This window comes from Anarrhichthys ocellatus, unplaced genomic scaffold (assembly GCF_004355925.1).
Source record: "Anarrhichthys ocellatus isolate YVR2014 unplaced genomic scaffold, GSC_Weel_1.0 scaffold1, whole genome shotgun sequence".
In the NCBI taxonomy this organism is placed as follows: domain Eukaryota; kingdom Metazoa; phylum Chordata; class Actinopteri; order Perciformes; family Anarhichadidae; genus Anarrhichthys; species Anarrhichthys ocellatus.
The window spans coordinates 13871595-13891702 of NW_022280031.1; the positions used below are offsets into that span (position 1 = coordinate 13871595).

Below are 20108 nucleotides of genomic sequence, written 5' to 3' on the forward strand. Positions count from 1 at the left end.
TGTGTGTGTGTGTGTGTGTGTGTGTGTGTGTGTGTGTGTGTGTGTGTTTGTTTACAGGGACATAAATGGTGCTAAATGCTTCTAGTAGCTCATGTCAGTCATGATATTAAAAAGACAGAAGCTCAATATTTGTAGCTGTCCACATCGCACACACACAGCTTTAATAAAGACAGTTTGGGGCTTTTGGGTGTGTTTTTTGGGGGTCCGTAATTGTGTGTATCTTTGTGTTGGGTGGGCCTCTGTTTATTGTTGGGCCTGCCACTCATTGTCTCAGGGAGCTCAGATTGCAGGCTTTATTTCAGACAGGGCAGGAATGTCCTCGTCACTATTCTGGTCCTGAATGACTGACGCTGCTGCCATGCTGGCCTTTTAGCCTGTGCAGCGAAATAACGCTCTTTTATTAATAATAACTGAAGTGCTTTGATACAACAGAGTGCAGAAAACCCAGTGTCCTACAGTACCACTTTTTAAGTAATCTCATTAGCATCGTATCTGTAAGAGAAGAGGCATTTTTGTGTGGGGGGGGGGACTTGTGCATGTGTTCCCTCATGTAGTCAGGTTTGTCCTTGAACACATCATGTGTGACCAACGCTTCCATCAGGAAAAGCAAACCGAAACTAAGCTTAAAATTGTGATAATTCCTCAAAAACATTTTATCCTACATGTGTCATATACAATTTCTCCCCAAATAAACCAAATGTAAAAAAACATTAAATTCTGCGTTCCTCGGCCACGAGACCAACAGTCACATGACAAAAATTCTGCGAAACTTGGACTGCAGGCTACTGAACACAGAGCTTTGAGGAGAGGTTGTAAGTAGAGGTTGTAAATATGTAAATAGTTCAATATATATATTGAACCCACAACATTTGTAACACTCGTGGCAACTCGAAATCATGTTGGATATATAAATTCCATTGTTTGCCAATTTTTGTAAGATACATTATCAAAGAAATTGAACTTGTTTTTCTATTTCTTTTCGATTTTTGACATTGTAACTGAGTTATACTACACAAAAGACATGTTTGAGTTCTCTCTACCTCCAGCCATGGTTGTGCTGATCCCATAGAGGTGGAGAGGACTTATCTACTGCAGTAAAGAATCAAGGCCACAGCGAGGCGAAACTGCTCTGGGTTCAGAGGGTTAAATACTTGTTTTATTTATAACACACCATCGGTAGTGTTCGCCATGTTGGCGGATATTTTTAATGAAGATACGAGAAAGCAGTCAAAGGGCTTTGTAGTACAAGAGATTGTGTAGATAGACAAGATCGTTTATATCTGTTAAATTAGCAATTTCATATACAAACTGTATATATTTCAATACAAGTAGTAAACAAGTGGAGTTGAGGATCCGTTTCAATGTGCCACCAGTATCTACATTTTTCTAATGGATCCCCAGCACCATTTATGTTGGTGCGCTGTGTCTCCTCTCTTCTCCCCTCCCCCTCCCTGTTCTCCCTGCCACCTCCCCCTCTTTATTCTACTCAGTCTGCCCTCCCCCCCCCCCCCCCTGCTGTGGCCATATTCGTACCAGTGCTTATATCCTCTGGTTTGAATTACATTTCTCTACCAGAAGTCACTCATGCATGCACAGTGTGTAGTAGTGTGTACTCTTGACAGACAAACTCTGGGGATCAACAAAGTCGAACACTAATAGTGGACACGCGGATGAGAGTTGAGGATACAACAAAACAAAAAGATCCTCAGAATTATTCATGCGTCGCTCTCTCTCACGCTAGTTTCTGTGAATTGTTTGTTTTGTTGTTCGGAAGAGTCAATTTAGAATTATTAAAGTGTGTTTGGACAGCTGACAGAAAGGGAACACTTCTCTCTCTTTCTCTGTGTTAAATTATTCAGCTGCAGCATTAGCTCAGTAGCAGCCCTGCCTTTAGGACTGATGTGATCAGTGGTCTGTGGTGGAGGATCACACACACACTCTCTGTGTGAGCATAGTAGGTTGCATGCTTGCAACTGCTAGCTGTGTGAGGCTGTGACGACTGTGAGTTGTGACTATTAAGACTAAACCTAATTGGAGGCATCATGATAGGATTTTATTTTTTAGGGAATTGACACATTTATAAAATATATATACATATATTTTTTTTCTTTACGGTTTTAAATCTGTGATTATTGTTTAATATGTCCCTAGAGAACAGTGAATCTTAGAGTCGCATGCTGTTCTGTATTATGAGGAATCTGTTTGTGATTATTAGATTTCATGAAGAAAAGGACATCTGCTTATCTGTGGCGGTAGGATGATGGTGCTAAAGGTCACTGGTTTTGTGAACAGTTTGTACCCAAACACTGAAGGTCAGCCCCTCCCAGTTTTGTGTTTCCTGACATTTATTTATTTGAATTTTATTTACATGTACAGTTTAGAACATAAATGTGCTGCACCGTTCCAGATGAAACCTTCTTACGCTAATTTGCATCTTTCGTCCCTCGACATGTCAAAAGAGATGAAAGCAACGACACAAAAAAAGAACACACAAGACACGTTACACAAAAAAGGATCCCTTGACGTGAAAATGATGAACAAAAAGTAATTATTTTTGAGTATACCATTGTAACTTCTATTTTGAAATGCAAAGACTTTACACCGACGTGAGCTCAAAAGGGATTCCTCTCTGTCGCTCTGATGAAAGCCGATCCAACTGTTGTGATGAGAAGACACGGAGCCCCAGAGGGCCTTCTTCACTGTGATTATGAATAGGAATGCACTAAAGTATGGAAGGTTATGGAGGCTTTGACAGAATGGTTACTAGCACAAGAAAAATGCTTCTCTAAGTTAGTTGGGTCTATAAGCACTGTATATTAAAATAAAATGTGGGAAAGAAGGTGACATGGCTTCTTTCTTCTCTTAAATAATGATGCAGCAACTATTATGTGAGGAAAGCTGTTTCACCAAGCAGAGTTTACATTTGTTTTGACCTTTTGTGAGGATGTTAGTAAGCTAAGCTTTGGACAGTCAGGTGTGAGCAGGAATGATTCAGGACGAGCGGGGTCCCGCCTGAGAAACAGAACATGTGTAGATGACTGAGTGGCCACATTTCCAGGAAAGGGAAGTGATGACGCAGTGGAGCGGGCTGAGGGGAGGACACAAACAGGATGCGATCTGCTGTGGTTTCCTGCGCATTTTTAGAAATCAGTTGTTGTTGTTTCCCCCATGAATTTCTGTGAAAGCAAAAAAGAGCTCATGCTATTTTCACAAGGAGCAGTGCCATTACAGAGTCATGGTGAGATGTCCAGACGTTCAGAAGACACCCCAGTTGATGGTTGTTTTGATTTTTTATCCGTCTGTTTTTAGGAGATGTTGAGACATCTCGTGGACAATCTGATTCAGAACCATTTTATTTTTGACTATGAGATGTTGTATTCCTCACGTCGGTGGCCGCTGTTTGTGCAACACATCTCGTCTTGGCCCTGTAGCAAGTTTCACGTCAAACGCAGCTGATTCAGGTCAGTGGCATGCTGCCAGGCCTGTTGAGACTCAGCTGTGGTTTTGGTGGGCTGCTGCTCAATCTCTCACTCTACTGTAGGTGTGTGTGTGTGTGTGTGTGTGTGTGTGTGTGTGTGTGTGTGTGTGTGTGTGTGTGTGTGTGTGTGTGTGTTTTTAAGTTCCCGGATTTCAGTCGTGTCAAACTTTTAGAAAATGTCAACGTGGGTGAGCTAATGAGACGCACTGTTATGAAATTAAGAAGGCACAGTAAGTTGTGTCCGGCCTTTTAAATCCCACGAGAGCGTGGTTGTTTTGGTGAAGCTGTGTGTCGGAAGTTTTCAACATTGTTTTCCCACGACCAAAGTAGAAACCGTGCTATGCATTGCCTGTTCTCAGAAAAAGGCCCCCAGAAGCACCCAGCGCTGCTGTTTGTCCGCTTCAGGATGTGAGGCGGACTTGGAGCTGATGTCATCTTTCTCCACTGCTGCAGAGGTGAGCCTTAGGACAGAAACCACGAAGGAAGGAAGGAAGGAAGAGAAGGGAAAGGCAGTGAGATTCACAGCCGGAGCAGGACAGGCAGATTTAGAGGGGTGCTGAAAGGTGGACAGACGAGAAGCATGCGATGCAGATTTATGGCGCTGTGTGTGTGTTGGTGTGTGTGTGTGTGTCTGAGACTCGGTGGTCCTCTTGTAGGAGTAGTGGCGGTGGGCGACTGGGCTGCGTGTCCCAGCCTGCAGTCGCCGAGCAGAAGTTGCATAATGGCTCCCATCCGTTCTATAGCTTTCCACTATGGAATGAGTTCACTCATGTGCGTGTGTGTGTTTTAGGAGCATTTTGTGTGTGTGTGCAGCAGAGTCGTAGCAACAATCTGGTTGTGCAGCCCCACGCTACAGCTCTGTGTGTGTGTTTCTGGGTGGGAATAGGAAAGAGCAGTGACCTTAGAGGCTGGCTTCAGAGGTTTCCTCCAACGTGAACTCTGACAGGGTCAGACACGGGGCAATGCCAGAGCAAGAAAACAAGGGCAGGGTCCACAGCCCGGTGCTGCTACACCCAGGGAAGGGAGGGAGAGGAGGGAGGGGTTGTCTTAGTATGGTATGGGGAGGGGGAGGGGGGGCAGTTCAAAGCTATTGAAAGAAAGAACGGATGTAGCCGAGTATGGAGAATGCGGAAGAGGGATCATTTTTACTTGTCCCTGAAATGCAATGTGGAGCCTCGCCTGGATTGTCTCTGGGCTCCACAAGCCCGAGCAGTGTGTATTTTTTATTTTCTCCCACAGTGCTGTCCCAAGCTGTTAGACAAAGAGGCAGGCTGGTGGATATGTGTCTTGCTGGGACAGTAGCTACTCACACACACACACACACACACACACACACACACACACACAGACTGTGTTGTGGCATGCCTGTACATGCAAGCGTACTGTAAGCGGTTTGTAAGCATGCGGTGTGTACGTGTGCTGCTGCTGCTGCTGCTGCTGCTGCTTGCAGAGTGGTGTCGTTCTAGCGGGCAGGCTGGCTGAACGCAGGATGACCCATCTCCCCCGAGGCTCCAAATCACTACATCATCATCAGTCGCTCCTCGCAGTGGAACAGATGAGATTTCACTCCCATCAAGCACTAAGCAGGAACCAGGGCTGCTTTACTAACTGGATGGTCTACCCTCATAAATCTGTGTGAATCCACAATCTACTCTTTCCCTTGAAGAATCACTTCACTTATAACCTCAATAGCTCGGGGATTTTGTTGATTTATTTTTTTCTCCCTTTCCATAAGTTGACACTAAGCTTTTACCTTTGCCTGAATTTGACGTCATTTCAGTGTGAACTTTGCAACGACAGCTGAGGGCGATTTCCAATCCACAACTTTATCCTTTTAATAGATTGCACCACACACATATGAGCATATAAAACTACTCTCTCTCGGTTCATTCCCTCTGGTCATGTTGCACCGTCTGTATGCGTGTGTGTGTGTGTGTGTGTATATATATATATATATGTGTGTGTGTGTGTGTGTTTACATGTATATGTGATGTGCAGCTTTGTGCTTTCAGGTGCTGATATGCGCTGAAGATGAGTGGCGTAGGAGACAACTTGTTGGAGCCGCTGTGCGCCGACCGCAAGCGTAAACTGTCCACCTGCGACACACCGGGCTTAGGGTGAGTGCAGTGGCTTCAGTTAAGCATCGATCACACAACGTTCCACTTTGTCCGCCGCTGTTTTTTGGTGTAAATGCTTCCTCCTGCAACCCAAACATGCCCCCTCCCCCCTGGTTCACACGTGTGTCTGCTGCTCGCAAAAATATCGGAGGCATCCGAACCGAGGCCATACGGCAACGTGTCTAATCCCCTTGAACCCCCCAGCAGGTGTGACAAGCGTCGGAGGGAACAGGAGAGCAAGTACATCGAGGAGCTGGCCGAGCTCATCTCTGCGAACCTCTCCAACATCGACAGCTTCAACGTCAAGCCGGACAAATGTGCCATCCTCAAGGAGACCGTGAGGCAGATCAGACAGATCAAAGAGCAAGGTACCACCAAAGTACACCCATACACTCACACATTATTATCATTTATCATATTTTATATTATTATTATTCAGATAGTATTTGTTTTTTTTCCTGTATTTGTTGTGGGGAGTAAACAGTGAGTTAGACCGGATCTTGTGAAGCGCCCTGCTGCAGGCGAGATGGTGCCGGTGATGAAGTGGAGTGTTTGGTTCACGGCCAGGCCGCTTCACACTGACAGCCCGTTTGGCTGTTTCGTATTGCTGGGGGTAAACGAACACCAGTAATTGAGACCAGTCCTTGGTGGTCGCGGCTCAAGGCTGTCAGTGACAGCGAGTATCTGTTAGTGCCAGACCGAGCTTCTCTCTGGGAGACAAATGACTCCGGTGACTCAGAAATCAGGCCTCTTATCGCTCCTACCCGTCGGTCCTTTTCCAATTGTTTTGCACAGTTGACATGATTGGATAAAAGAATATCTATTTTCTTCCAACTGTTTGAGCTCGCCTTGAGAGTAGATCTGTGAGGTTAAGTGGGTAAGGAAGAGAGAGGGCAATCATATTGGAATCTATCCAGAGGGTCACAGCTGGCTACTGCTGGCCCCGCTGTTTAGGTTGCCATAGTGACAGGAGGGGAATGATGGAGGGCCTCTGTTTTCTTCTTCTTCTTCTCTTTTCTGTCTGTTGTCCATTTAACACACCTTTTCTCTCCCCGTGTTTACGCATCTTTGCTCTTTGTCTCCGTGTCTCCTTTTTTATGTCAATCCTTGCTTTACTCTCTCTGTTTGCTCAAACAGGGAAAAAATTAAATTAAATCCAGAGTCATATTATTTGTCGTCTTGCTCGGTGTCTCTGGCCACAGATGGTTCTGCTATATAGAGAGAGCTATCTAACAAAGCCCCAGACACATGCTGATTTTATAAATAGAAAGGCATGCTAGTCATTCATCCGTGACTCACGCTGCCACCTGCTGGCCTGGAACAAATGCATGTTATTTCCTGGTATTAAGGAAGCAGCTCGTGAAAACAGTATGATCAGGAAAAACACAATAAAACAACATCTTAACAGGTCGTGTGCACTTCTCAAAAGGAAGGTCTTCTGAACAGCAGCTGTTCTACCCGAGTTACACCATGGAAACTGTTTGCAATATGCAAAGTACCAAATATAACAAATCCAAAGACATAGAAAGCTGTTGTAAAATGACAATTCTCTTCATCAGGAGTGTTATGTGCTTCATCTGTCCTCAGGAAAGAGCTCTTGCAGTGATGACGATGTCCAGAAGGCGGACGTGTCTTCCACTGGTCAAGGGGTCATTGACAAGGACCATCTGGGGCCGCTGCTCCTACAGGTCAGCTTGGGGAAAATCACTGTGGGGCAAAAAAACAACCCTTATTAGCTGCCCGGTGCTTCTTTAATCATTGCTCAGTTGCAGTTGATAGAAATGTCTCAGCTGGTTTATAGAAGGGCAAACATTAGTAACCAAATATGGTAAATGTAACGTTCTTATTTTTATTCATACGTCTTCTTCCATTCATCACTTCCTTTGTGTGGCCCCGCTGTCTTCAGGCCTTGGATGGCTTTCTGTTTGTGGTTAACCGAGAGGGCAACATCGTGTTTGTGTCGGACAACGTGACGCAGTACCTGCAGTACAAGCAGGAGGAGCTGATCAACACCAGCGTGTACAACATCATCCACGACGAGGACAGGGAGGAGTTTCACAAGAATCTACCCAAGTCTAATGGTGAGTCATGGGTTCAAACGCATCTAAGATCACACATGCCTAGATGTACGCTCAAACACAGTCACTCTCTCACACACACATACATGCGTATGACTATTTGAACTTGTGTTCACCTGTTGCCTATTTCTCTTTATTAGCACCAAATGGGGCATCGTGGGGTGGAGAGGCACCCCGGCAGAAGAGCCACACCTTCAACTGTCGAATGCTGGTGAACTTTGTTCACGGTCAGAGTCATGGGTTGTCGGAAGAGAGGCCCGGGGGCCAGCGCTATGAGACCATGCAGTGTTTTGCCCTCACTCAGCCCCGGGCCATGATGGAGGAGGGAGAAGGTAAAAGCCAGACGTTCTTGGCCTAAACTTAGTGTGTGGCTATGCTTTCTACTGCATTTATTGGTCAATGTGTGCATAAATGTTGCTAATAATACTATACGCACCTGATTTTCCATGTCCGGTTTGTCCCCCCCAGCGTAGTCCAATGATGACTTAACATTGCGTTGTCTCTTTGCTTTTAGATTTGCAGTCATGTATGATCTGTGTGGCACGGCGCATCATTGCAGTAGAGAGGACGGAGAGGTTTAGCACACGCCATGAACTGTCTGGTAAGTTTCCACTTTGCTGTGACTAAATGCAAGTACATTCCAATAGAATATTCATGTGTCGCTATCATTGGAAATATTTTTGTTGGGGATTCTGTGTACTTCTGCCCTTTTTTTCTTTCTTTAAAAAAAAAAATCAACACTAAAATATAAATGCTCCACTCGTGCTCATTACGTGTGCTGATATGACAATGTGACCTTTCAAGCCATGTCACTTTAGATATTGAGCGATGTACACCGTAGATTCTTAATTCCCTTCGGCACACACACACTGCATCTAACGTTCACTGGTCATTATCCTTTGTGTAATCCCAGCGGTGCGTCTTCTGTTGCAGGTAAGCTGATTGAAATCGAGCAGCAAACCTCTCTCAGCACCACGATGCGTCCAGGCTGGGAGGACCTGGTGAGGCGCTGCATGCAGATGTTCCTCCATCGAAGCGAGGGACAACCGTGGTCCTACAAACGACACTATCAAGATGGTATACAATTCTGACCCTCCCTACCATTTACCCTCCCTTGTCACTACCACTCAGTCGCTACCACAAATGGCACAGTTACATTAGCAGGTGTAGGCCACAGCAACTTTATTTCCGCATTGGGAGTGAACGTTGGCGAAGGCATGAGCTGTTATTAAAGTCATCAGGTGGGCAGGTTTGAGCATTGTCAAGAAGGCTGCACAGACAAAAGTCTACAAGGAATGTACCAGAACACAAGTCGTCTCGTTAAGACGTTTGGTATGTGGGACACGGGCCGTGCTAGATCATTAAGAGGCTCAAAGCATTAATGAGTCATCGCTAGTACAACAGCAAGCGTTACCGGATATGTAAGACGCATTGAATAACACTCTTGACTTTATGGGGTGGCAGGAAGAAAACACAATATTTTAAATCTCTCCACTTACTTTTCCGTACTGTTGTAACTCCTGTGTAATGTACGAGTCTCTGTGGGTTGGAGTTTTGTTCCACGCTCTTTTTCTTCTTACTCCTCTGATCCACTTTACCGAACTGTAATTGCTGAGTTAATTCAGTCAGCTTCACATTAACAGCTTTCAGACGGTGATCACTGGAGGCTACATGGCAGTTTTATTTATTACCAACATTAGCGACTATAGGTTGTATGGGGGGGAAAAACTCAGACTATTCCCAGCACTCACAGTACAGAACAGCAAGCATTAACCAACTGTATGGAGATTCAGCTTAAGTCCCTGCCACAACCTGGGACAGCTGTTTATAAGCGTTTTCTTTTTTATGTTGCGCATGCTTTGTCCCGTGTTTTTAATTCTACTTTTTTCTACTCTAGCTTTCCATACAGGCCATGCGGAGACCCCACTCTACCGTTTCTCACTCTGTGATGGTACTCCAGTCACCGCCCAGACCAGAAGCGACCTCTGCAGAAATCCCAGCACCAATGAACCGCACTCTTTCCTCTCCACACACTTGCTACAAAGGTGCAACTTTCAGGAATTACTTCTCCTACATTGGATGATTGTCTCATTGTGTTTGTTCTGTTTACATTTTTTGTCATCTGCTGTCTTCCCTTGTAGGGAGCAGAATAGTTATCGTGGAAACCAGGGTGGAGGCATGAGGCCTCAAAACATAGGTGTGAACAACCCCAACCAACCCATGAACATGGGCCCAGGAGGGGGCATGGGCATGAACAGGGGCTACAGCATGGCTGAGCAGGGCAACATGCCACAAAGAGGAGTGCCTCCGTACACCGGGGGCAACCGCATGAATCCCATGCATCAGATGAATCAAATGAACTCCATGCATCAGGTGAACAACATGGGTCAAATGAATCAGATGAATCAAATGAGTTCCATGCATCCAATGAGCTCTCCCATGAACCAAATGGGGCCCATGAATCAGATGGGCCACAATGGCATGCATCAGCATCAGCATCAGCAGCAGCAGCAGCAGCAGCATCAGCATCAGCAGCAGCAGCAGCATCAGCATCAGCATCAGCAGCAGCAGCACCAACATCAGCAGATGGGTCAGTTCCATGGAGGTGGACCTGGAGGTGGAGGGTACGGGATGGGAATGACCAGTCCCCCCCAGGCCAGTCCGGGTATTAATGGCCCCCCACACAACGTCATGGGTTCACCCAGAGTCCGAGGAAGCCCCAAGATGGGTGCCAGCCCCTTCTCTCCCGGAGGTATGAACCAAACAAAATCACAGCTTCCTAACTCTCACATTTTGTGACACTTGTGTAATTACATTGGAATAGGTGACATGTATCTGGTTGTGTCTTTTGCAGGTATGAACTCTCCCATGAGCTCCAGTCACCCTGGTAACTCTGGAGGAGGGACCACCTTCTCCAGCAGCTCCTTGAATGCCCTCCAAGCCATTAGTGAGGGAGTGGGCAATCCGATGCCCTCCCCCCTCACCTCTCCTCCCCCTCACAAGCCTGACAGCTCCCCGAGCATCAACTCCACCAACCATGCAGCAGGGGGACCCTGCAAACCAAGCCTCCCAGCCTACTCCGACTCCAAGAGCCCGGGCAGCTCACTGGGAGCTGGAGGAGAGCAGCAGTCTCAGCAGAATCCACACACCCCCACCAGCGAGGGCCCACCTGACAAGCCAGACAGCCAGGCCAGCAGAGAGGCGGGACCGACCGGGGGAGAATCCAACCGACGGGTCCCTGATATCAAGTGCCACAAGAAGCTTCTGCAGCTCCTCATCACCCCTACAGATGAGCTGGTGCCGCCTAATCACACGCCAGGGTCCGGGCCCGGCTCCACGCCCGAGGCTAAAGACGGAACCGCCGGGGTCACCAGCCCCTCCTCCTCAACGGGAGTGTCCTCCTCTACGGGTGGGCAACCCGGCGCAGTGTCTTCCTCTGGCGCCGCAGGACATTTAACAAGCCAGTCACTGCAGGAGAAGCACAAGATCCTACACAAGCTTCTGCAGAACGGGAACACTCCCGACGAGGTGGCTCGCATCACAGCCGAGGCCACCGGGAAGAGCAGCCTGGAGTCGGGGGCACCGGAGCCTGGGCCTGCAGCCGCTGGAGGGGTCAGGGGATCCGAATCAAAGCAGGAGCAGCACAGCCCCAAGAAGGAGAAGCCCCACGCCCTCCTTCACTACCTCCTCAATAAGGACGACTCCAAGGAAAGTGGTGATGTCAAGCCAAAGCAGGAGGAGCTGGAGGGGAGAGGAGCTCAGGGGTCAGGGGTCACCAGCTCTGACCCCCACTGCTTGGATGGGAAGGTCAAGTTGGAGCCGTCAGATGAGGTAAAGCGTTAGAATAAACGTTTGTTAGATGTAGTTTGAAATGCCGACTAGAACATTGTTATCTGATCGTTGTTGTGTCTCGATGGTTCAGGCGGAAACCCTGGAGACCATTCTGGGTGTCCCGAGGAACAACCCTGGCTTCTACCCAGAACCAGACTCCAGAGCAGGGAAGGAAGCGGGAAACAAACAGGGAAACGTGCCCGACAGTTTACATGGTAAGTCAGCCTATTTGAGTATCATGATCAAATCTCGCTTACTGTGGAAAAACACAGAGGAGTATGCATTACAGCCTACATGTTATGTCAGATCATTTCAAGTCTCGCGTGAGGTATCGCACTGTACAGGATTCCTCGTCAGGGATAGTCCTGGTCTGAGAATCTAAATGTGTGAGGGTATGTAATCCAACATTGGTATTGTGTGTGTGTTTCAGATGGGGAGAGAGGCCCCATGCCTCCAGCTCAGCGCAGTGCCTATCAAAGAGCCTTGTCCATGGACGCCAAGCCCATGGCTGGAGAGGGAGCAGTAGTCGTAGTAGGAGGAGGAGGCCTGGCCGGGAGACGGAATGTCCCCTGTCCCACTTTGGTCAAACAAGAGAAGATCGATGCTCCAATTCGACCTGGGCCCGTTCCCAATGGCTTTCCAGGGGGCATGGGTGTGTGTCCACCACGGGGCAACCCAACAAGTAACTTAAACACTTATTTCTTAGCATGCCCAACACAGCCTGGCTTTCTACTTCCCAAAGAGTAGACCGCATGGGGATATTTGTTTCTTTTCATTTTGTTGCTAAGCTTACTGATGAAAATACTAAATGTTCACGGTGTGTGTGTTGATCAGGAGGTATGGGCAGAGGAATGGTAATGCCTCAGCGGCCTCCCATGTCGGGGCCAGGGGACTGGGGGATGCCGAGGTCCAGCGGCAGCCCCGTGGCCGGACCAGGCCACCCTGGCATGGGTCGCTCTGGTCCAATGGGAGGACCCATGATCAACCGGTCCAACAGTGTACCCGGGAAAACCAGGTCTATGCTGCAGCAGCAGCTCATGGATATGGGTATGTCTCATGTGGTGTGTGCAACTGAAACATGTGAATGTTTGGTGCTTGTACTTAATTGGTACTTAATATGATAAAGTAATGCAATTATCTGAATTGCAATCATTTTCTGGGAACTGACTGGTGGATCATTTGACTCATTGTATCCACTCTATATTGATCATACGCTACACGTCTTCATCTGTGCAGGTACCAATGAAGCCAATATGGGCATGAGCCCGTTTGGTGGACATGGGCCCCCACCTCAGTCCCCGTCCTGGCCAGACTCTGCAATGGGACTGGACAGGCCAAAGACTAAAACAAACAGGTAAAACTTCTGCACTGGTCCCGACTATATCCCTCTGAATGTTTGCCAACTTGGACTTTAAAGGGAAAGTTTGGATGTTTTGAAGTGGGGTTGAATGGGGTATGCATCCATAGTCAGTTTATTACCTACTGTTCACTCGTACCTCATACAACCCCACTTCAAAACATCCAAACTATCCCTCAGATTATGGTTATCCCTAAACTAAACCCAGAAGCTGGTGTTGATGGTGTTAGTGACTGAAGTCTCGTTTCCTTGAAGTGATTTAACATTTCCTCTGTCGTTTGTCGTGTTAGGGACCAGTTTGGGCACCCCCTGGAGGAGCTACTGGGGCCCCGGATCAACAGCGAGGGCCCGAGTGATGAACGGGCACTTCTTGACCAGCTGGACTCTCTGCTCAATACCACTGATGTCATTGCTCTGCAGGAGATAGACCGAGCCCTAGGCATCCCTGACATAGTAGGCCAGGTACAGCACTCACTACAGTAAACATAATATTTGGTATAGGAAATAGTAACGCATTACCAGTGCTGGCACCAATAGGGCATGAGCCCAAATTTACTTCAGTTCTTCAAAGAGTCGTTTTAATATATAACACGAATGAAGCAGAATGTGTGAACTTATAAATGCAATGCAATTTTTACATGTATAGTTGTCCATTAGATGATACGACACTTAAGTGAACAGGTTGCTGCGGTCCTGATTTAAGTGCACATTGAGTTGAAGATGACTTTATATTATTCTCCCTGCTGTTCTAATTAGACAATTGTGTTTGATGTGATTTGTATGTGGGGTCTCAATCCACGACTTAATGTTAGTTTGCAGTAAATGACATGCAGCTTCTCTGTACCCTAGAACCATAGACCTGAAGGCCACCAGCAGGGCCCGGATCGAGGCCAGGGTCGGGGCCCACCATCAGAGCCTTTCCCGGGGCCAGGCTCCTCCTTAGGCATGGACCAAAAACCCATGTATACCCAAGGTTACTCCGGGCCCCCAGGGCCCTCCTCTATGGGCATGCAGCCGGGTTATGGTGGCAACACGATGCAAGGCCAGTCTCCTGGAGGCTTCAACCCCATGATGAATCAAGTGGGCCAGACGGGGGGCTTCCCTGGCATGACGGGTATGGGCAACCCCCGCGCAAACATGATGCGACCTCGCATGATTACTGCCACCAAGCCACTCCGACTGCAACTGCAGCAGAGACTGCAAGGACAACAGGTGATCACACAGACCCAAATATCCTTATTATGTTAAACATTGAGCAGGTCAGCTTGTGTCTTAAGTTGGCAAACAAACTGGCATATTTAACGCTTAATCTTGTCTCATCTGGCAGTTTATGAACCAGACCCGACAAGTCTTGAAGTTGGAACAGGCCCCCGGAGGAAGCCCTGCAATGCATTCAGGCATGCAGCCTGGCATGCAGCCCGGCATGCAGCCCGGCATGCACCCCGGCATGCAGCCCGGCATGCAAGCCGGCATGCAGCCTGCAAGCATGGCTGGTCAGGTATGTGATCAGCACTTCCTCACTTCTAATGTAGTGTGCATTTGCTTTTTAACAATATCAGCCAGGTCACCATTTGTGAGATTGTGGTCAAAACATTGATGTTGGTCTGCAGCCCGGTCTCCTGAACGCCCAGATGATGGCTCAGCGCAGCAGGGAGATGATGACCATGCAGATGAGAAGGCAGCGGATGATGATGCTGATGCAGCAGCAGCAGCAGCAGCAACAGCAGCAGCAGCAGCAGGGGCAGGGCCAGGTAGCAGCGAGAGGCTTCAGCCCTCCAAACGTCACAGCACCCGGAGGCATGGACGGCTCCATCGGAAGCCCCCCCATGAACCAGCCTGGACAGCAGGGCTATAACTATGGAGCTAACTATGGTGAGTTGACTGAGACAGTTTCCTCCTCCATATTCCATATTCGAGTGTCACACTCGTGACTCTTTCTGTTCTCTTGTTGTTGTTGCAGGGATGAACCAGCAGGGGGACCCATCCTTCATGGCTCCAGGAAGCAGCCCGCCAGCAAACATGATGCAAGGACGAATGGGAGGTCCTCCACAGACCGCCATGATGCCAGGGATGCACGGCAATCCACAGGGAGGGCCAATGTACCAGTCAGGAGACATGAAAGGCTGGCCACAGGGCGGCATGCCACGCAGCAGGTATGTAGAGGCAGGCTTCCTTCAACTACATTATGTAGAGTCACCAATTATTCAAGTGCTTATAGTTACGCATGACCATTTTAGCACAATACTCAATAAATAATTTTCCCGTTTAAAGTTGCAACGGTAAATGACTTACTTTATTTTTTCTGGTTTTCCAGCACGTACCCCCAGCAACAGTTCACCCAGCAGAGCAACCAGGGTCAGTTTGGACCCATGATGATGAACAACTCCATGGGTGGACCCGGGCCAGTCAGCGGGGCACCCGGTGCGGGTCAGATGGGCCAGAGGCAGGGCCAGAGGCAGGGCCAGATGCAAGGCCAGATGCAAGGCCAGATGCAAGGCCAATTAGGCATGAACCCCATGGGAATAGGCAGAATGCCAATGGGGCCTGATCAGGTAGGTAATACATTGTCACAGGAGTTAAGTGGCCTTATGTGAGGGTCAGCTCATGTTTTTAAATACATTTGAGATATGATAGACATGGGAAGGAAAATTCAGTTTTTTCAACCCTCAGGACAATTTGCACATCTCACTGTTTTCCTCTCTGCAGAAGTATTGCTGAAGACCTGTGGCTGATGAGAGAATCTGGAGCCTTTCAGCTGTGGCGGAGCGGTCTGAGCCCTGAGAAGAGCTGGACCTACACACACATACACACATACACACACAAACACACGTAGTAGGAGTTCTCCAGCATAAAACATGACGCAGGAGACTGTGCACAACTTACTGCTCCTCCTGGAAGAAGCGGGCTACAGGGACAACCGACGCCTCACATACTTTACCCCTGTTAAGGTGATGCACAAAACCCCAAAATGTCAGCGTGTGTGGGTGAGCGTAAACGACCTGGAGCTGTCGGGCAGTAGTCAACATCACGGCCGGGCTGCAGAACGTGACTATGGTACAACAAGCTGTGGCTGCACTTTACCTGGAAGCTTCTGTGTGGAACAATGATTGATGCAATATTTCTTCATCATTACAGCCTTACTAGAGATTCAATGCCTTCACAACGATGGGTTTCTTTTCTTCTTCGTTTTCCTTTGGAATGCGCCTCATTCTTGAAGTCGTCGGAAGCTATAAGCACAGTTAACTATGTTATGCAGATCGGAGCAATAACTCTCGCCTCTATGCTTTAGACTGTAACTGAGCATCATGACACCTGTTATAAGCAAACAAATGGTACTGCAGTATTAGATGTCTCAAATGTCCTCTGTGAATATGAATTGTAAATATTCTACAAAATATATCAAACATGCTTTTTAAAGGCCCATTATTGCACAAAGTATGAGACCTGGTTGTATTTTTGTGTCCCATAGGTCAATACTGATTTGGTTGATTTTTTTTTTTTGATGCTCCTTGCAAATATTGCAGGCGTGTTCGGGGTTTCCTTCCTTCGTTTTGTCATTTTTCTGAATGCTGTATTTTAAAAGTTTTCCGAAAAGTCATGTTATTCCATGTTTTGAGCGAGGCACTTTCACTTGTGGCGAGTATCTGATGAGTTGAAGGTTTCGAGCTTTCACGCTGTCGGGAGGTTTTATCGGAAAGTGGCGCGGAAGTGAATTCTGCCGGGACGGTCGATTACATGACATGATATGATTTTTTTGTTGGGCTCTGTGTGATGTGAGCTGTGTGGGGTTTTTTTTTGTCTGCAGTACGGTGAAGACGGGAACACAAACTCCTCAGTGTACCAACAAGCCTGGTCCTTGCAATGGTCCCCCCCCAGCTCTGTCTGTCGAGTGTATTTTTATTCACACCGTTTTCTTTTGACTGTTGTTCTAGACTCGCTGAATCTACCTTCTCAACACGCGCAATCCAAAGATATTTTTCCACATCTCTGTATAGTTTCTGGTGTACATTTTTAACGACATGTGTTGTAGTAGTCTGATGGTGAATGGGTACAAATCACAGATCTGTAAAAGCATTTGATGGTTGTGTACTGCAAGCATAAGGAGCATGGGGCTGAGGCTATCGGTGCAAAGAGGACTGGAAACTCAACCCCGCAGCACAACGTTTTTACATCCAGAAAAAAAAAAAGAAAAAACAACACGGCATGTTTTGCTGTGAAAGAGAAATACCAATGGAATGAAATCCACTTCAAGACATATCAATATCTCTTCTATCTATCAGGAAGCAACTTTTATGTCCATCTTTTGTTACTTCATGAAAAAAGGAACTTTGTAGAGTTTGAATGAAGTGCAAAAAGAGATCATTTGGTTTGTTTTTCTTTGTTTGGAGGTAAAATAAGCTGTCATTTTACAGGATGTATATTACAGATTTTTTCTGTTGTTGATATTGATGTAAATACAAATTTCTATTTAAACACCCTGGACTCCTGGCTCTCTGATTGTCTTCTGATTCTTGACTGCAGTTTACCCAGCCTGACTCTAGCAACAGTAAATATCAGCCAGTTTATTACGTTGACAACAGAATCGCTGATTAAACAAAGCTGTCGGGTGAAGATGCTCATGAAGGCCCAAATACTGTGATGCACTGACCTACAAACACAGACAGCGGAGGAAGCGTATTCAGCGTATATATACAGTTGTGTGAAAAAGTGTTTGCCCCCTTCCTGATTTCTTATTTTTTTGCATGTTTGTCACGCTTAAATGTTTCAGATCATCAAACATTTAAATATTAGACAAAGATAACACAAGTAAACACAAAATGCATTTTTTAAATGAAGGTTTTTATTATTAAGGGGAAAAACAATCCAAACCTACATGGCCCTGTGTGAAAAAGTGATTGCCCCCCCCCCCTGTTAAAACATAAATTAACTGTGGTTTATCACATCTTTGGAAAGCTGAGTTCAATTTCTCTAGCCACACCCAGGCCTGATTACTGCCACACCTGTTCTCAATCAAGAAATCACTTAAATAGGACCTGCCTGACAAAGTGAGGTAGACCAAAAGATCCTCAAAAGCTAGACATCATGCTGCGATCCAAAGAAATTCAGGAACAAATGAGAAACAAAGTAATTGAGATCTATCAGTCTGGAAAAGGTTACAAAGCCATTTCTAAAGCTTTGGGACTCCAGCGAACCACAGTGAGAGCCATTATCCACAAGTGGCCGGCCGACCAAAATTACCCCAAGAGCGCAGCGACGACTCATCCAAGAGGTCACAAAAGACCCCAGAACAACATCCAAAGAACTGCAGGCCTCACTTGCCTCAATTAAGGTCAGTGTTCATGACCCCACCATAAGAAAGAGACTGGGTAAAAATGGCCTGCATGGCAGAGTTCCAAGACGAAACCCACTGCTGAGCAAAAAACATAAAGGCTCGTCTCAGTTTTGCCAGAAAACATCTTGATGATCCCCAAGACTTTTGGGAAAATACTCTGTGGACTGATGAGACAAAAGTTGAACTTTTTGGAAGGTGTATGTCCCATTACATCTGGCGTAAAAGTAACACAGCATTTCAGAAAAGGAACATCATACCAACAGTAAAATATGGTGGTGGTAGTGTGATGGTCTGGGGCTGTTTTGCTGCTTCAGGACCTGGACGACTTGCTGTGGTAAATGGAACCATGAATTCTGCTGTCTACCAACAAATCCTGAAGGAGAATGTCCGGCCATCTGTTCGTGACCTCAAGCTGAAGCGCACTTGGGTTCTGCAGCAGGACAATGATCCAAAACACAGCAGCTTAAGAAAAACAAAATGAAGACTTTGGAGTGGCCTAGTCAAAGTCCCGCCCTGAATCTGATTGAGATGCTGTGGCATGACCTTAAAAAGGCGGTTCATGCTCGAAAACCCTCCAATGTGGCTGAATTACAACAATTCTGCAAAGATGAGTGGGCCAAAATTCCTCTACAGCGCTGTAAAAGACTCATTGCCAGTTATCGCAAACGCTTGATTGCAGTTGTTGCTGCTAAGGGTGGCCCAACCAGTTACTAGGTTTAGGGGGCAATCACTTTTTCACACAGGGCCATGTAGGTTTGGATTTTTTTCCCCCTTAATAATAAAAACCTTCATTTAAAAACTGCATTTTGTGTTTACTTGTGTTATCTTTGTCTAATATTTAAATTTGTTTGATGATCTGAAACATTTAAGTGTGACAAACATGCAAAAAAATAAGAAATCAGGAAGGGGGAAAACACTTTTTCACACAACTGTACTTCAGAAGAGATGTAATATACTGAGGCAGAGTGCTGCACTGTAAATATATTCCATTACAAGTAAGAGGCCTGTATTCAAAATTCTACACAAGCGAAAGCTCAGAAGCATTAGTAGCAAAGAGAAGAATCTGCCTCTATGACCGTTCAAGACATTATTGGTTTGTTAATATTAATCCTAATCTGTAGCATTTTTAGCTGGTTGAGATGGAGCCAGTTTAATAGTTTAATCTGGTGATTCCTACAGATCACAGGGTTCATCAACATGATTCATGGAGCTGTAAAGAAGAAAACAAAGTGGAACTGCTCACAATTTATCTGAAATATCAATTGTTTAAAAGCTTAACATGTATTTTTAGGGGAGACATGGCACACAGAAGTCCCAACATCATATAAACAGATGCTTTCACTGTTAACACGAGAGGGCGCTGTTGTCCGCTAACGTCACACACAGCAGCTCATACATGTTTATAATCCTGAGATTCACGTCCTGCTCGCACGAGGGCGCTGACTACAAAAGAGTTGCAGGAAGGGACATGAGGTTTGATTCATTTTTATAGACTGAGGGATTAAAGTAATAATGATAATTAAGCATTGGGCGAATAAAAAAATCCAAGACACGGTCCTAATTGGATTTAATGGTAAAACAATATCGAGTTTTACGGTGACCACCATAGCCTGGTCTTCATTTTATCTACAGCTCAGCCAGATTACGTAAAAAGGGGATTTGTAGATAATTATGTGTGATTAGAAATTCAGCACTGAGAATAATTTGTTCAGTATAAATGAACCTATTTAAGAATTGTATATGCTAAAGATGTATGTTGAAGTACGTATGGGCACTTCTCAGGCAATGTTAGAGTTCCATAAAAAAAAAAAAGGGAAAAAAAGAAGTTTATATATTAATAGCACATTTAGAACATACGACTGTACTGTGGGAATATCTACTCTCTCTCTCTCTCTCTCTCTCTCTCTCTCTCTCT

At 46.3% G+C, this 20108-nt stretch overlaps 1 protein-coding gene across 1 annotated transcript in view; it reads left to right on the top strand.

Annotated features, from left to right (window-relative positions):
• Nucleotides 1-17543, top strand: part of LOC116381517 (nuclear receptor coactivator 3-like) — a 29039-nt gene extending 11496 nt beyond the window's left edge. Inside the window, exons 2-22 of the mRNA XM_031843758.1 lie at nucleotides 5491-5595; nucleotides 5803-5963; nucleotides 7183-7283; nucleotides 7502-7676; nucleotides 7814-8005; nucleotides 8188-8274; nucleotides 8607-8750; nucleotides 9571-9718; nucleotides 9815-10425; nucleotides 10528-11504; nucleotides 11596-11719; nucleotides 11935-12186; nucleotides 12339-12551; nucleotides 12741-12858; nucleotides 13152-13323; nucleotides 13711-14073; nucleotides 14189-14359; nucleotides 14472-14733; nucleotides 14822-15014; nucleotides 15176-15413; nucleotides 15568-17543. Coding sequence (XP_031699618.1) covers nucleotides 5510-5595; nucleotides 5803-5963; nucleotides 7183-7283; nucleotides 7502-7676; nucleotides 7814-8005; nucleotides 8188-8274; nucleotides 8607-8750; nucleotides 9571-9718; nucleotides 9815-10425; nucleotides 10528-11504; nucleotides 11596-11719; nucleotides 11935-12186; nucleotides 12339-12551; nucleotides 12741-12858; nucleotides 13152-13323; nucleotides 13711-14073; nucleotides 14189-14359; nucleotides 14472-14733; nucleotides 14822-15014; nucleotides 15176-15413; nucleotides 15568-15579 — 4800 coding nt within the window. The 5' untranslated portion in view covers nucleotides 5491-5509 and the 3' untranslated portion in view covers nucleotides 15580-17543. The remainder of the gene's footprint in view (nucleotides 1-5490; nucleotides 5596-5802; nucleotides 5964-7182; nucleotides 7284-7501; nucleotides 7677-7813; nucleotides 8006-8187; nucleotides 8275-8606; nucleotides 8751-9570; nucleotides 9719-9814; nucleotides 10426-10527; nucleotides 11505-11595; nucleotides 11720-11934; nucleotides 12187-12338; nucleotides 12552-12740; nucleotides 12859-13151; nucleotides 13324-13710; nucleotides 14074-14188; nucleotides 14360-14471; nucleotides 14734-14821; nucleotides 15015-15175; nucleotides 15414-15567) is intronic.
• The last annotated feature ends 2565 nt before the right edge of the window (nucleotides 17544-20108 follow it).